The sequence below is a fragment of the Embiotoca jacksoni genome, unplaced genomic scaffold, assembly GCF_022577435.1.
Source record: "Embiotoca jacksoni isolate LCO1_2020_lvr unplaced genomic scaffold, fEmbJac1.0.p SCAF_2, whole genome shotgun sequence".
Classification (NCBI taxonomy): domain Eukaryota; kingdom Metazoa; phylum Chordata; class Actinopteri; family Embiotocidae; genus Embiotoca; species Embiotoca jacksoni.
Window position 1 is genome coordinate 8,159,998 of NW_027185340.1, and position 16,850 is coordinate 8,176,847.

The 16,850-nt window shown below is 43.8% G+C and overlaps 2 protein-coding genes and 2 non-coding genes across 27 annotated transcripts in view; all 4 read left to right on the forward strand.

The window, feature by feature from the left end:
• The first annotated feature begins 395 nt into the window (after positions 1-395).
• Positions 396-7,343, forward strand: nifk (nucleolar protein interacting with the FHA domain of MKI67). The gene is made up of 6 exons (XM_069154356.1): positions 396-630; positions 1,848-1,976; positions 2,313-2,421; positions 4,957-5,168; positions 5,277-5,339; positions 5,959-7,343. The coding sequence occupies exons 1-6, from the start codon at positions 508-510 to the stop codon at positions 6,223-6,225; spliced, it is 903 nt and encodes a 300-aa protein (XP_069010457.1). The 5' UTR covers positions 396-507; the 3' UTR covers positions 6,226-7,343.
• Positions 2,084-2,215, forward strand: LOC138201765 (small nucleolar RNA ACA64). Its single transcript, XR_011178563.1, has one exon. It is a non-coding gene; the product is annotated as a small nucleolar RNA ACA64 (small nucleolar RNA).
• On the forward strand, positions 5,391-5,522 carry LOC138201766 (small nucleolar RNA ACA64). Its single transcript, XR_011178564.1, has one exon. It is a non-coding gene; the product is annotated as a small nucleolar RNA ACA64 (small nucleolar RNA).
• A 1,074-nt stretch (positions 7,344-8,417) lies between the features above and the next one.
• Positions 8,418-16,850, forward strand: part of clasp1a (cytoplasmic linker associated protein 1a) — an 83,993-nt gene continuing 75,560 nt past the window's right edge. For 13 of the 24 annotated variants that reach the window (XM_069154358.1, XM_069154363.1, XM_069154369.1 and 10 more), the window contains exons 1-2: positions 8,418-8,614; positions 12,130-12,982. In XM_069154358.1, the coding sequence (XP_069010459.1) occupies positions 12,785-12,982 (198 nt within the window). In that variant the 5' untranslated portion in view covers positions 8,418-8,614; positions 12,130-12,784. Of the gene's footprint in view, positions 8,615-8,673; positions 9,081-12,129; positions 12,983-16,850 lie in introns of those variants that run through there. The other 11 variants (XM_069154362.1, XM_069154372.1, XM_069154366.1 and 8 more) reach the window with 2 other exon arrangements.

Sequence of the window (16,850 nt, forward strand, 5' to 3'; positions counted from 1 at the left end):
ATATATTATTATCTATGCCTAGTCCCACATACTGAGACGATGTCCCACATTTTACTTTTGCTAAAAAAACAACAACTTTATATATATATAAAAACTTTTTTTTTTTTTATTTATTTTTTTTTTTTTATTCGTACTATATTCATTATTTTATCAAAATCGCATCAAAATGTGGGAAAGAAAACGTGCATGTTTGTATTAAATCCAGTTTGAGTTTTCACACACACTCAAAACTGTCTTTTTAAGCCTTGAAAAGACGGAAAACGTACAGCTGTCCTCTCGTTGCTTACTTTCACCTCCCCCTCCTCGCCTGTAGGTGGCGCTGTGGAAAATACGTCACTGTCGATAACCACTTCCCCCCCTCCCGGGCCTCGTTGGTTTGTCACCACGTGGGCAAACCGGACGGAGATTCAACGTGCGCAGTAAACGGTGTGGTTGAGAGCTTGGTCGACGGGGGCCCTCGTTTTTATATATTTTCTGATTTATGTCGCGGTACATTAATCTATAGAAATGACTGAGAGTAAAGCCGGAAGTGCGTCGAAGCCGGCGAAAGAGCTGCTGGCGTTGAACCCCGCTCAGGAGACCGAGTTTAAGAAGAAGGTCCAGGAGGCGAAGAAGAAAAAACCCAGCAAGGTTTGTCGCGACACGACGCGATTATCCGTCTATTTACTCCCACGTTCAACGGCTAATTGTTTGAAAATGTACAAAATAAATAAGCGATGTCGAGTATTAAATGTTAAATGGCCGCAAATGTTTTGATAGGGAGGCCATAAAGGAGCTGATGGTCATCAGTCCAACCTGTAGGCCCGTCTGTGAAGCCAAACTATAGTACAGGTACCTTCACTATAAGGGGAGTAAATATAGTTTCCATAACTTAAAAAAAAAAAAAAATCAATCTAATGAATAGTAAGTAAAAAGGAAATTTGCACATTTTTTTTTATTTATTCTTTGTGTCATTTAGTCATTGGTCTTACTTTTTTATTTTATGAATCTTATTTTATTGTTACACGTATTTGTAATTTTTTCTTATTTTTTTTTCTCTCTTCTGTTTCTGTGCCGCTGTGACGACAAAATGGACCCTCTGGAATTAATACAGTCTTATATTCAGTCAACATTTATTTATGCTCTGAGAAATCATTGAGGGTGATTCCTCACTTACAACGACATGCAGTCATTTACAGAGCAAAGAACAAATATAAACAACGGCAGTGATTACAGCAAATGAGACGAGCTGACAGATGAGATTGTGACCACAGTTGACCTAGTTAAACCATTTAACTGTCAGATGATGGAAGATTAACCTGTAAGATGATTTAAAATCAACAAGAAGTGAGAGGCATTTAAATATAAATTACGTAGTTTGAGTAGATATAACGGAGTAAAACTACAGTTACATAAAATAATTACAAGTTGCAGGTTTGGAGATTTCAAATCAAGCTTGAAATGCGTGAACGGGGTAAGTCGATTGATTTGAAGGAGATTCTGTATTTTGGTCCAGGAGTTCAGGTGCATTTAAGTTAAAAGCAGATTTTCCCAGATCAGTCCTAAAATGTGGAACACATAATAATAATATAATGCATATATAACCATGCCTAGTCATTATTTCTGATTAAAAAAAAACCAGTTATTTTGGAATTAAACACAGATGTAATGATATGCCGACGTAATAAGAAGGATTTTTCTTTTTACTGCAACAGAAGGCCCCTTTTTATCGAATCGAAACTCTTGGTTACTCACTGTAACCCCAGATTCTAAGAGTAAATGCCCTCCTAAGGTGTCCTGATTTACAGACTCACTCACGGTCCCGTCATGTAATCGCCGTCCTCTGACTTGTTATTTTTCTTCCTCAGGTGACCCGTCTGACTCCCGGAGTGGTTTACGTCGGCCACCTGCCTCTGGGACTCTTCGAGCCTCAGCTCAAGACTTACTTCGGACAGTTCGGGAAGGTGCAGCGGCTGCGTCTGTCTAGGAGCAAGAAGGTAACGAGGAAACGTGACTGGAACGTCAGTCTTGTTTCAACGAGAATAAAATGCGAGCCAAAGACTGATTTTTCTGTAATTTGCTGTGTGATAATTCGTCTTTTGGCTCAGACTGAAAATGATCTCAAACCCGACACTGGTCTGAGGTCAGATATCTGAGCCTAAAGCACCCTGGTGCATTAAGCTTATCACCTGCTCTACCTGCTCAGCAGACTGATGAAACCCATGCGCCGACACGAACGTGTGCAGGAAAAACCAAAACGAAGACGAGCCGAGAGGTGGAAACTGATTCGCGCGCGAGATTCGCTTCATTTCTGCCTTTTATTCTCTCAACAGACCGGTGGAAGCAAAGGCTACGCGTTCGTCGAGTTTGAATGCGACGACGTCGCCACGATCGTCGCAGAGACGATGAACAATTACCTCATGGGAGAGAGGCTCATCAAATGTGAGTACCGTTCACCTGCAGGTCTGTTCGTTGCCGACAGAAATGGTTTCATCGGTGGTGAACGGTGATGAAGTCGGCGTGTGGGAGCTCCTCGCCGCGCGTGCTGAGGAGGAGATCGGTGGGCAGACGACTACGACGCTGACAATCGAGGCCGCTGTCCCTTAATCTGACACGTAACGTATATACGATTCCACAAAAAAAAAAAAAAAAAACTTGTAATTGCAGAAAATATACTCCTAAAACACCAACAAATAAAAGAGATGGGAGACCAGACTAAACCAAAACTAAAGAGGGAGAAGACCTGAACAGTGCAAACAGGCCGTCGGATTCAGACTTCTACGAAACTAAAGTCAGTCGATTAAACTAAAACCTAAAAGCAGGACTCTTAAAGGTCCAATATGAAACATTTGAGGTCCCACTTTATACGTTCGGAGGTGATAGAGAGTCCAAAGTTTTCCACAGGCTGTGCGAATGTCAGACTTTCTGTCCCGTCAGTCGGTCGTCGTTATTACAGGACGATAATCGACGTCGTTGACGCGTTGAAACTGCTGACGCGTTGTCTGACGGATAGTTCACTTTTAGTTTTTTTTTTTTGTTTTGAAAAAATGTGAACATTGATGAAGAAATTTTCATTGCTTTCACACGGTGTTCATTTCTATTGATTTGGGGATGTTTTAAACTACAAATCTTACGTAGTGTGCCTTTAACTAAGAGAAACAGAAATGCTATTGAAAGCCGAGGACTAAACGTGAGGCTCCTCCCCTTTCGGCTTTATACAGTGGGGCAAAAAAGTATTTCGTCAGCCACCAATTGTGCAAGTTCTCCCACTTAAAAAGATGAGAGAGGCCTGTAATTTTCATCATAGGTATACCTAAACTATGAGACAAAATGAGAAAAAAAAAATCCTGAAAATCACATTGTCTGATTTTTAAAGAATATATTTGCAAATTATGGTGGAAAATAAGCATTTGGTCAATAACAAAAGTTCATCTCAATACTTTGTTATATACCCTTTGTTGGCAATGACAGAGGTCAAACGTTTTCTGGAAGTCTTCACAAGCTTTTCACACACTGTTGCTGGTATTTTGGCCCATTCCTCCATGCAGATCTCCTCTAGAGCAGTGATGTTTTGGGGCTGTCGCTGGGCAACACGGACTTTCAACTCCCTCCACAGATTTTCTATGGGGTTGAGATCTGGAGACTGGCTAGGCCACTCCAGGACCTTGAAATGCTTCTTACGAAGCCACTCCTTCGTTGCCCGGGCGGTGTGTTTGGGATCATTGTCACGCTGAAAGACCCAGCCACGTTTCATCTTCAATGCCCTTGCTGATGGAAGGAGGTTTTCACTCAAAATCTCACGATACATGGCCCCATTCATTCTTTCCTTTACACGGATCAGTCGTCCTGGTCCCCTTGCAGAAAAACAGCCCCAAAGCATGATGTTTCCACCCCCATGCTTCACAGTAGGTATGGTGTTCTTTGGATGCAACTCGGCATTCTTTCTCCTCCAAACACGACGAGTTGAGTTTTTACCAAAAAGTTCTATTTTGGTTTCATCTGACCATATGACATTCTCCCAATCCTCTTCTGGATCATCCAAATGCTCTCTAGTAAACTTCAGACGGGCCTGGACATGTACTGGCTTAAGCAGGGGGACACGTCTGGCACTGCAGGATTTGAGACCCTGGCGGCGTAGTGTGTTACTGATGCCTTTGTTACTTTGGTCCCAGCTCTCTGCAGGTCATTCACGAGGTCCCCCCGTTATCAGTGGTCTTGTATGTCTTCCATTTTCTAATAATTGCTCCCACAGTTGATTTCTTCACACCAAGCTGCTTACCTATCGCAGATTCAGTCTTCCCAGCCTGGTGCAGGTCTACAATTTTGTTTCTGGTGTCCTTTGACAGCTCTTTGGTCTTGGCCATAGTGGAGTTTGGAGTGTGAATGTTTGAGGTTGTGGACAAGTGTCTTTTATACTGATAAGTTCAAACAGGTGCCATTAATACAGGTAACGAGTGGAGAACAGAGGAGCCTCTTAAAGAAGAAGTTACAGGTCTGTGAGAGCCAGAAATCTTGCTTGTTTGTAGGTGACCAAATACTTATTTTACCAAGGAATTTACCAATTAATTCATTAAAAATCCTACAATATGATTTCCTGGATTCTTTCCCCCCATTCTGTCTCTCATAGTTGAAGTGTACCTATGATGAAAATTACAGGCGTCTCTCATCTTTTTAAGTGGGAGAACTTGGAACAATTGGTGGCTGACTAAATACTTTTTTGCCCCACTGTGTATGGCATGTGACACTCCTCAGCCAATCAGAACCAAAGGAGGAGAGTTAAGAGACAGAAGAGGTTGCCATGAGTATGAAAGAGATATTAATAATACAATAAAAATGTGGCTTATCTTGATTTATAGAATTATTATTAGCTGGTTTTGTTTGCGATCTCTTTACAGAAATTCTCACAATAAACACGCAATTTATAACTTGAAATAAATGGGATTTTTTTTTTTGTGTGTGTGTGTGTGTGCGCCCCAGGTCACCTGGTTCCCCCCGAGAAGGTTCACGAGAAGCTGTTCGTCGGCTCCCAGCGGGAGTTCAAGAAGCCGTCCTTTCCCGCCGTGGAGCGCTACAACAAGAAGCACACGGAGGAGCAGCTCGCCAAGATGACCGAGAAGCTGCTGCGCAAAGAGGCCAAGCTGCGCAAGAGGCTGGCGGCCCACGGCATCGACTACGACTTCCCCGGATTTGTACGTGTTTGTGGCGTCAAATCCAGGAGCTTAAAGAAGTAAAGAGGAAACTAAAGACGCGTGGAGGTTCATTGAGTAACGGTTACGGTCTCTTTTTGTTTTTTCCAGGCTTCCCAGGTGCCTCCGAAGAAAAAGTCCTCCGATGGCGTGAACGCGTCGACGTGCAGCGACGTAAGGCCGACACACGTTGTTGTTGTTGTTTTTTTATGTTTTAGCTCTGGCACAGACTGAAAATGAGCGCATGCGTCTCCGTGGTCTGCGCTCAGATAACCGTGCCGACAGCAGCGCGGTGCATTAAAGCTTATCGCGCGTGTCTCCCGGTGGCCGCGTGATAAAACCCATGTACCCACATTCAAAGAGAAAACTGCAAACTTTTTTACAAACAAAACAAAATACCAGGAACAAGCGCTAACAAGCTCTTCTTCTTCTTCTTCTCCTCCTCCTCCTCATTCTTCTTCTCCTCCTCCTCCTTCTTCTCCTTCTTCTTCTTCTTCTTCTTCTTCTCCTCCTTCTTCTTCTTCTCCTTCTCCTCCTCCTCCTTCTTCTTCTTCTTCTTCTTCTTCTTCTTCTTCTTCTTCTCCTTCTCCTCCTCCTTCTTCTTCTCCTTCTCCTCCTCCTTCTTCTTCTCCTTCTCCTCCTCCTCCTCCTTCTTCTTCTTCTTCTCCTTCTCCTCCTCCTCCTTCTTTTTCTTCTTCTTCTCCTTCTCCTCCTCCTCCTCCTCCTCGTTCTTCTTCTCCTTCTCCTCCTCCTCCTCATTCTTCTTCTTCTTCTTCTTCTTCCTCCTCTCCAGGACGCCACTCCAGTCTGCACCCCGTCTCTCCTGGAGAGGAGGAAGTCCATGGTCGTCGTCGACGACGACGACGACGCAGATGACGAGATCGTCGTGAAGATGCCGGCCGTAGAGAAAGACGAAGAGGATGATGACGAGGAGGAGGAGAGTGAGAACGAGGAGGAGGAAGACGAGGAGGAGAAGGACGAGGAGGAGAAGGACGAGGAGGAGAAGGACGAGGAGGAGAGCGAGGAAGCCTCCGACGAGGACGCGGAGGAGCAGCAGTGAAACTCTCCCGAGTGTTTGTGTTGTGGACTTTGGGCCGTCAGAGCAGAAGATACACACATCGGGGTCGTTGAACCGCGTCCAGGAAAATAAAACTGTGCGACTTAGAAAGAAGCTCTCGTGTAGTAATAATAATAATAATAATGATAATGTCGGTGGCGACACGGATGGAGGCTGAAATCATCACGGCGGGCCTCAGTGATGGGCAGGTACAGGTGGACCTGGACGTCTTTCTCCCTTCTCAGTGTTGCTAGAGGAGACTGTTGTTGGTTAAATTTATACTATGTAAAGTATGATCTTAACAAAAAAAAAAAATAAATGTGACAGTGTATTCTGGATCAGTTATTTTTTAATACACTGCATGTGTTTTATTAGGAAGATTAAGAAAGTGGATCACTCAAAAAGTCAACCTGCCAACCTGTCAAGTGCACTCAAAAGACCCCCCTCTCCCCCCCAAAAAAAGAAATTAAAAAAAAGTGTGAAACACTGGACACTTTCCACCCTAAACGGTCGCCATCTTGGCTCCGTAGCAGGAAGAGGGCGGGAAGAATTTTCAAATTAAGGCCTCTGAGGAAGCAGCAGCTGTTCCTGAACACCACACAAACGTTGGTTGTTGTTTGTTTTTTCAACTGCTGCTGCTGGACAAAAGAATCCGTGTGTTTATTGTGTGTGTGTGTGTGTGTGTGTGTTAAACAGAAGCTATAAAAAAAAAAAAAAAAAAAATTACAAAAAAAAACTGCTTTTAATATAAATAATAAATATTAATAAAGTAATTTAAAGCTGCAGATATTTTGGTGGGTGGTGTGTTCACATGATGAGGTCGTGTCCTGTCAGTGCAGATTTGAAACTACACTACTGAGTCCTAACATGGAAGAGCACTTATTTGTCATTGTATGTCGTCTGGAACACAGGTTCTGGGTTTGGACCTTTCTGTACTTGGTCTTCCTCCCCAGGGTCATGGGGACCCCCACCCACTCGGTGACCCAGTTCAGGATAACTCCATAGATGATGGAGGCGGAGTCTTGTTAAATCATGCTTTTTCTACCCAGGTCTGTATGTAGAGTGCTGAAAGCTATAAAAAAAAACCAATAAGAATTCAAAATAAAGAGTCTCAACATTAATTAAGGAAAATATGACTCGACTCTAGTTAATTTGCATAAAATATAATTTGACCCTGTGACGAAGAAAGTATTCACATCCTTTACTGAAGTTAAACTTCCAATACGGTAAAGTAAAAAAAAAAAATACTTAATCACAACTGAAAATGAACTCAAGTACAGACGTATTAGCAGCAGAATGTAGTAGAAGTACATTTTTTTGATATATTTTCCTTTATGACATCATTAGATTATTAATAGTGAAGCGTCAGTGTGTCAGCAGCATGTTAATGTAGCTGCTGCAGAGGGAGTCTGTTTAAACTACTTCATACACACAGGCAGTAGAGAAATGTGAGGGGTCGTCACATGATTACTGAGACACATAAGAAGAACAAAATAAAGTCCTGATACATTAATCTGTTTTAATTTTTCTGGACTTTTTTGTTGACATATTTAATCATTTCAATTTTTTTTTTTTTTAAATTAAACCACGTGAGATATCGTTATAGATATCAGAAATGTGACCTCAACTACACATTAACTTTTAGTAAGACATTAGAGAAAGACAAACATGTTGCTTATGTTGTCCATTGTGTCAAAATCTTCATTTGAACTTTGACCTGCATTTCTTGTAAAAAAAAAAAAAAAAAAGGTGCTATTCAAATAATGTATTATTATTATTATTATTATTTGCTTTCCTTCTTCACTGGTGTTTGGGGTCCCTAGAACCTCTCATCCGTAATTGCAGAAATATTTTCCCTGCACTATGAGACTTAAACTCGTCCCCTGTTTTCCTTCTTTGTACAGCAGTTAAAATAAAAAAAAAAAAAAAAAATTAAAAAAAATAAAAGAAAGAAAAACCTGCTTGTCGAAACGCAGAGAAACACAGACCTCGTATGTCCACTAGATGTCACCAGAGGTCGACTATTATCCACATCGCTGACACACAAGACCAGCAGGGTATTTTTTATTTTTTTTTATTTTTATTTTTTATTATTTATTTATTTTTTTCAGCGCTGCCGGATTGCCATGCGACAGTTTTCCAAGTGCCAACATCATCCCCGGATCCACTGCGCATGCGCACGACGATCCCATTCTTGTCCTGCAGGCAGCATTCCGGGTGGAGAGAGAGAGAGAGAGAGAGAGAGAGAGACACACAAGAAGACGGGAGAGATTTTGTGACGGACGTTGACTGGATATTTACACCCAGAAAACACCGGCTCGACGTCCGAACCGGCTGCGGGCCTTCTTCTTTTTTGTTTTAAAAAAAAAAAGAAAAAAAGAAGCGGGATATGGTGAGTAGAGGCCGGACTCCTTGACGTTTTAATTCCTCCTCTTTGTGCCTGCCTTTGAACGGTTCATTGAAAAGGAAAGGGCTCCTGCTAAAGGGGGCTAGCTTTTTTAGCTTTTTATCCCCCTCCTCCTCCTCCTCCTCCTTCTTCTCCTCCTCCTCGCTCCCAACCCCACCTCCGACCCCCCCCCACCACCTCCCTCCCTTCACCCGCCCCCCGCTTCACACACACCCACTTGAGGGTCCGGCAGAGGTTTGGACAGATGTTTTAGAGACAACAACAACAACAACAACAACAAAAAAAAAAAGGAGTAGTTTGGTGGTTTTTTTTCGTTAGCGGTGTCTGGACTGCTAGCGGGGATGGTCAGACCGGGAAGCTAGCTGGGGCTCGAGCTAACGCTGCACAAAAGCAGAGGGGTGTGCAAAGTAACGGGAGTACATGTACTCGAGTACTTACGTCCAAAAAAACGGTAGGTACTCGCTCGATACTTGAGTATTTCCATTCAATGCTACTTTATTCTTGCCCTCCTCAAAATACTTAAAAAAAAAAAAAAATTGGATTCTACTACATGATTTAATTTGATTATTTTATTGTTATGTCATGCAGAAAACAACATGCCCAACCCCAAACAGGGCTTACAAGACAGCGTTACTGCCCCCCCACCCCCACCCCAAAAAAAAAAAAAAAAAAAAAAAAAATCCAGAGTAATCAGAGTACATTTTACATTTCATTAAATATAGATGTTCTTCATTCATCTGAAATAGGTGAAAAATCTGTTTTTAAATCCTAAAAACTTTAATTTCAAGGACCAGAAGGAAAGTTTCCTCTTTTTTTTTCAATCATGCAACTAAACATTTTTGATTTCTTCGTAGGTTTTGCTTTAAAAATCAGGTTCGGGGACAAAATTCTGCTCGATTTCAATATAAGTTTGCGACGTCGGTTTGCATATTTTTTTTTATCGTCAAATAACGAACACTAAATAACTTTGTTCTTATTGTGTTAATACTGCGTTAATAATAATAACACGTTAATAATAATGCTGCTCTACATTTATCTGACAGCTTTAATTACGTATCGGATGAAGATTTGACTCGGTGGATATTAAAATGCAGCACACTGATAAATATTAAACGGGTGGTTTCCAAGCCGTTCGTCCTCAGCATGTGGTTAAGGTCATTTTTCCGATGTCGGTGAAGTAACAGCTCCACCAAACCCGTTAAACTTCTCACATGGGCTTTGTAACCATAAAAAAAAAAAAAAAAACAGATTTGTGGATATAAAATTGGATTTAAAATAGTTCAAAGCAGCTAACATGGTGCTGACACACTGATGCTTCACTATTAATAACCTAATGATGTCATACATATGATAAATCAGTCAGAGGGACCAAAGCCGAACCTTTACTGTAATACTTCAACTACATTTTGCCTGCTTATATTTCTATACTTTTATTTAAGTGGTGTTTTTTTTTTAGGCAGGATACTTTACTTTACTTTGCTATATTGGTACTTTTAGAGAAGTAAAGGATCTGAATATTTCTTCCGGTTTCTCCGGTGTAAACCGAGCCGTGAGGAAATGTTCAAATTTGAAGAAATTACAGGGTGTTTTAACGACACGCTGTAACATATTGAATTTTGTATTAACGAGCTTGGTAATAACATATTTAATATACAGCGCTGCTGAAATGCACTGCAACTTTTTCAACATCAACTAACAACCACATCGCTGTCAATACACACACGTCATTTACATTTGCACACTGACACAGTCTGTTTGATTGATTGTGTTGTCTTTATCCTGTCTCTGTGGGTTATTTGTTTTTTGGATGATGGCCTATGTTTTTCTTCTGTTGAACCTCACTGACATCTACTGGATTTTTAAGACGCGTGACATTTACAGGTCCAAAAAGCCCGATCTGGCATTTTCGATAAATGTAAAAAAAACAAAAAACAAAAAAACAATCGTGAATCTGCTCTGTGTTTCAACCTTTTAACGGGATCGTCCTCGGACCACCACGTTTCATTAGAATCGGGCCGGTATTTAATAACCCCGCTGACAAACAGACAAACAAACCCGCACTGAAAACATAACCTACTTGGCAAGAGAGGCAATGGGGCGAAAGTACTTCACACAATGTGTCACCACGGCGGTCATAGTCCAGTGATTCCCGGCTCGTATCTGGCTGCAACTAGACACGCAGTTTTTTTTTTAGTTTTTTTTTTATTATCACCTGATAGAGGCTTGTTTGAGCGTTCCTGCCTGGCTGATAATCTTGTCGTCACACTCGAAAAAGCCGGGAGGGCGAATTTGACGAGAAGGAACCTCGTCAGCATGCGATTCCGGCAAAATAAGATGCGGCGACGTCCTTCTTCTCTCGTTTGTTTGGAGCTGCTGCTGAAGCCGACCACGGAGTTTCCAGGACCTTAAAGATGTCGGCGGCGGATGGAGTCAAAGTTACTTTTACATTTCTTTTAAAAGTCTTGCATCTAAATTGATCGCTAAACCGTCTGGCTGTTGCGCTATATAGTAGCTTAACACTCAGCCCGGACGTACTGGTGACGTTTACGATGGTCAAAATAATTTGGACACCCCAAATCGATCAATTAAATCAATCGAACTTTATTTATAGAGCGCTTTTTGTGCATTTTTGGTGCGGTCCGAAGTGCTTTACAGATGATTGACGGGCCGATAATAATTTAAAAACTACTTTGAGACCAGTGCATGCCAGACGATAGAGACGACAGAAACGTAGAGGGTATATGTTTTATTCACGTCCAATTATTTTGCTGTGTTTGCTCTTCTGGAATCACTCTCCACTGGATGTCGATTATTTTTCGGACGGACCGCCGGAAAACTAATAAGAAGGAGTGACTTTAGCTGACAACACCGACATAGCTATTTACTGACTTCAAATTTCATGAGAGAAGTTGAATGGGAGTCTACGGAGGCTTTTTGGAGCCGACCTAGTGGCACTCGGTGGTATTGCAGCTTTAAGGCACTTCTGCACCGGCCTCGTTTTTCAGAGGCGGAAGCTACGAACACTTTTACGTCCAGTCTCCGCTGTGTCCACCGAGGCAATAAGAAGTTGTCTTCCTTTAACTTGTAACTGAGTTACAAGTTTGTGATTCGATCAATCAATCCAACAAATACATAATTATAAATACGCAATTATTTTAATAACTGCCCCAAACATGATCTGCTTTCAGCCGTAGAAATAAGAGATGCGCCGCTTTTGTGTTGTTGGCAGTCTAAATGGATCACCGGGGGGAACTGGGGCATAACTAAACCGGACGTGTTTATTATTTCCTGACACAATTGATCAGCAGCCCGAAAGATAAAGTCAGTAATAGTCTGAAATGAAAAGCGGTGTGTTGAATTTTAACAGCGTTTTCGTAATCTAGAGACAAATCAACAATATTTTTTTTCTGATTTTAAAGTCAAAGATTTCCTCCTGAATCGACTGTTCTGCTGTCTTTTTTTTTTTATTTGATTTTTTTTTTATTCTTTTGCTGCTCCAGGGCAACCCCGAGCGGACTCGACTACAAGACATGGAGCTCTGAGCTTCGTCCTCCCTGTCCATCCGGCTCCATTCGCTGCCTTGACCTGCTGCTGGCCAAAAAAAAACAAACACCTCTTCTTACACCACCTCCGGCTGTAGCGGGTTTTTGGCTCCAAATCCTCCAAGAGAAGAAGAAGAAGAAGAAGGGGAGGAAAATTAAAAAAAGAAAAGTGGGAGGGAGTAGTAAACTTTCCTCAGCTGCTGTCCAGACAAACACACATGCTGCATTGCTGCCATTCCCCAAAGCCCCCCCCGCTCCATCTCTCCCGAGGGCACGGCCACTAGCCTGCTAGCCGGCTAGCATTTGGCACGAGAACAAGAAGAAGAAGAGGAAGAAGAACAAAAAAACAAAACAAAAAAAAAGGGGGGGAGGGCTTGTCCCGAGGGATAAAAATACAACCGTGTACACCGGCCTCTTCCTTTTCTTTTTTTTTTTCTTTTTATCCCTCCCTTTTCCGGGTGAGGAGAGGAACTCCCCTTTTTGTTCCAGCTGTCACTCCCGCTGCTCTCCGAGCGGTGAAGGAGCGCTCGTAGCCGGTCGATCGTGCGTTCAGTCAGTCGGTCGGTCGGGCAGACTGAGGAAGCCCAGAGGAAGGGGGGGGGCGGTGATCTGGATGATGGAGCCCAGCATGGAGAACTGCCTGGCCCAGGTCCTGCAGAAGGACATGGGCCGGCGGCTGCAGGTGGGCCAGGAGATCATCGACTACATCCTGGACAAGGAGAAGTCCCACGACCTGGAGCAGGACCAGACGGCGCTGGACAAGATGGTCGACGGCATCGCCAGCTCCTGGGTCAACTGCAGCAACTTCAAGGTAAAGAATTTCCCCTTGGGGATTATTAAAGTAACTATCTATCTATCTATCTAAAGAGTCGGAAATGAAATGGTGGTGGTGGTGGTTTGGGGGGGGGGGGGGGGGGGGGTTATGGGGAAAGGTTTTCCACGTACCCACACAGGTTTAAGCAGCTTTATGATCTGCTTTCTGTTTTAGATCCAAAAAAAAAGTACATTACCGCTCTCGTGCTTTTTTTTTTTTATTTTTTATTTTTTATCCTCAATTAACGAGCCATTTTCCACCCACTGAAACGCTCTCTCTCCTCGCAGAGGTGCTGCTTTTGTTTGACCGCAGGTCTTGCTTTTGCCTGTTCTTTAAGAAATGTCTGTCTAGTTTTATGGTTGTTTTTTTTTCTTTTTTTTTTTTTTCTGGTTTTAAATCTCTTTTAATTTGAAAGACTACGAGCGATTTAGAGATACGACCTGTTGTCAAATGTCTGAGCAGGGCTGAACACTGACCGGTTTTTATTACACGAATAATGAATTTAAATCAAGTGGGAAAACGGCGAAAAACCACAGATAAGCTTGTTGTTGAATTCCCCCCCCCCCCCCACACACCCTCCCACCCCACCCCGTTTCATTGTACGTTCGTAATAATGTCGTTTGTTGAAGGAGGAATTTTCCTCTTTTTTTTTTTTTTTTTTCCCCTCAGTGTTTGCTCTGCAGCAGTAAAACAAAAATAACGTTCTCACATTATTGTTTCGGAGCTGGAACGCATTCTTCCTCTGTGATTGATTGTGCTGTTATTTTGGAGTTCAATCTGGGGCAGAGTTTTTATCTGACCCCCCCCCCCCCCCCCCTCCCCGCCTGAAAAAAAAAAAAAACGTGATTACATCAGCAGTCCTTTTCAGAGCCCAAACACCGCTGGCCCGTTATCCTGCCATAACTGTAAGGACTTATTGTTTACCAAAGCTCCCGATTTCACATTGTGATATGCTGCTTTTTCTTTTTTTTCTTTTTTTTTTTGCTCCATGTGGGCCCTAAAAAAAAAAAAAAACGTCCGGCCTCGGCGCCCTACATACGGCAAAGCTCGGCTCTCGCCGTCTCGCCGTGTTTGTGTCTGGTCGGGTTGTTTTTTTTTTGTTTTTTTTTTCGCGCATGCCTGAGAGAGATGCTGGCGGTGAAAATGCGGCCCGGGCAGAGGTTGTTTGCGGCGTTGAGTTTTACGGCGCAGGGTTTAATTAGACGTGGCCGGGTGACAGCTCAGATGAAGGGGTTTACCGGGGGAGGCCGGAGAGAGACGCCGATCTGGGGCCTCGCAACGAGGAGAAAAGTTGTGCTGTTCTTTAACTCTTCAGAATAAAAAAAAAAAAAAGCATCCAGTCGTCTTTTTTACTGTCCGTCGGCGCCGCTGCAAAGACGGAAAAAGGTTTCTCTCCGTGTCGGCGATTGTTGCGTCCGGCTTTTCCTGCAGAGTTTGACCGCACCTCTCGTTGTCCACCCGTCTCTGCGCGTTTCCGCCGTTCGCATCGTCGCGCAGTTTTACCCGGTTGGCGACGTGCTCTTCTTCTCCTTACGTTGTCGAAAGTCGCCGACAGCTTTCTTTGGGTGCGTTACCGCCACCTTCTGACGGGATTGTGACCCGGCGCAGGTAAAAAACAACGACGATAGCCGCACGTGCTATTCAAATATTCTAAAAATCATGTCCAATCCCCGATTCAGACTGCATCCAGTCCACATTTGGAGCTGGTTTTGAAATGCGATTCCAGTCAAATTTCAACAGATTTGCTCAGTTCGGACGGTCTGGTCGCTCAGATCGGATCTTTAACAGGATCCCAGGACAGACGGCGAAAAAAACTTTGCCCGGACACATCAAATCCGATTCGCCGACCGCGGACAGTCTTGTCCTAAAGATCTTTATCTGAGAAACAAATCCGATCCGCCTGCAGTCTGAACAGAGGGAAGGTTTGGGAAACCTTTTTTTTTTTTTTTTTCAGCGGGTCTCCTCACATTGTTCGTCGGCCCAACGCAGCCGGTCTCCTCGACACAGGCCGAGCTGATCACTTGGCAACTAAAGTGGAAACTATTTAGTCTGAGACGGCGCGAGAGAAAGAGGGTGATGGATTCATTTGCCATAAATGGAGGTTTGGGGTGTGCGTGCGTGTGTGTCCGTGTGTGTGTGTGTGTGTTTTCCCTGCACATACCTTCTCGTGTTTCGATAACAAAACAGGACGATTGTTGTGTTACCACATAGGTTGGCAGACCAGTCGAGGCTACAGAGGAACAACGCTGCAGCTGAACGCTGTTCAGTTCAGGGCCACAACACGGGGCCCGTCGGAAAGTGTTTTCTTTTCTGGAACAAAATTGAAAACCGTCACCATAGCAACAGCTGGTATCGCGTCTCGTTTTCGAACACACTGGCCAAGGTGTTTTAATACATTGTCGTTGGAAGGAAGCTTCCGGCTGCATTACGACCCCTTTTAAAAGGCCGTCTCGGCCTGTGATGTCCTCCTCCAAACTGGAACGTAAAAGCTTGAACGTCACCGGTGGCTGTTGCCGGGGGCTAAATCGAGTGGGTTTCATGATTCATGCGCATAATATTTCTAGTGGAACGAGTCGCGTGATAGATGGACACCTCCTGATCGCAGTTGTTGTTTTGCAGAGCGGTCTCCTTGTCTGTGTGTCCTGTCCGTCTCAGGGCGTGTCTCTCTCTCTCTCTCTCTCTCTCTCTCTCTCTCGGTCTCTCTCAAGTCAGCAGGCACCTTTCCAAGCTGTGGTTTCAGCTGCTGAATCCATTTTGATGGCCTCCATGCGGAGGTGTGGCGGGGCTATCAAGGAGGCAGGACTGAGCGAGGACGTTGGCTGGATATAAAAGTGTTCGTAGCTTCCGAGTCTCAAAAACGAGGCCGATGCGGAAGTTCCTTAAACTGCAATACCACTGAGTGCCACTAGAGGTCAGCTCCAAAAAGCCTCCGGCTCCATAGACTTCCATTCAACTTCTCTCATGAAATTCTCAGTCAATAAAATTTCTCCGCCAGTTGTCTCAGTGTTGTTCGCTGAAGTCACTCCTTGTTTTCTTCTTTTCTGGAGGTCCATCTGAAAATAAATCCCATTATTAATGATAAAATAAGCCTAAAAAAAGATGTGTTTTTGGGGGCGTGTCTTGTTTGATTGACAGGCCTGTGGTGCAGTCAGGTCACAGCTATCGGTGGGCTGGCCGTAGTATCGTCAGGTTTTCAGTCAGATCCACCGCTGGCTCCTCCCCACCAGCTCGTTCCAAATATGGTCACTTCCTGCTCCAAAACCACGCCAAAGATTGCGCCGGACAGAATCCGAACTGGAGGCTTCATAACGGCCGTTCAACAAACTGACGGGTGATGTCGCTGTTTGGTCGCCGCTTGGTGAGGACTGAATGCACTGTGATGGTGTTGAAGATAATCTTGATCGTCTTTCATTTACATAATTTCTTTCCAAATAAAAATGCTCAAACAGCCACCCGTGTGACAAACGCTCCACTTCTCGGGGTGTCAGTGTCCCCAGTGCGAATTACATCTGACAGATTTTGTGCCATGTTCAGTTCGCAGTGCCGCAGGAACAAAACAAAAACAAAACCAGCAGTAAACAAACCAAAACAAGGGTTTGGATTTGTACTCATCCCTCTTCTTTTTTTTTTTGTTTTCCACCCCCTTCTTCCAGGTTAGTTCCCAACCACCAACACCAGTCGTGCATATTCCGGCCTGCTCCGTTAATTCCACTTCAGCGCTCGATCACAGATGCCTCATGAACCTAGCATGACCCCCCCCCCCCCCCCTCCCCTTCTCCCCACCGCCCACCCGCCGCCTCTCCTGCGCTGTGTCAGGCCTCTCCCGGGGTTTCAGTCAGCTCAGCTGTAAGTGTTTGTGAAAAGT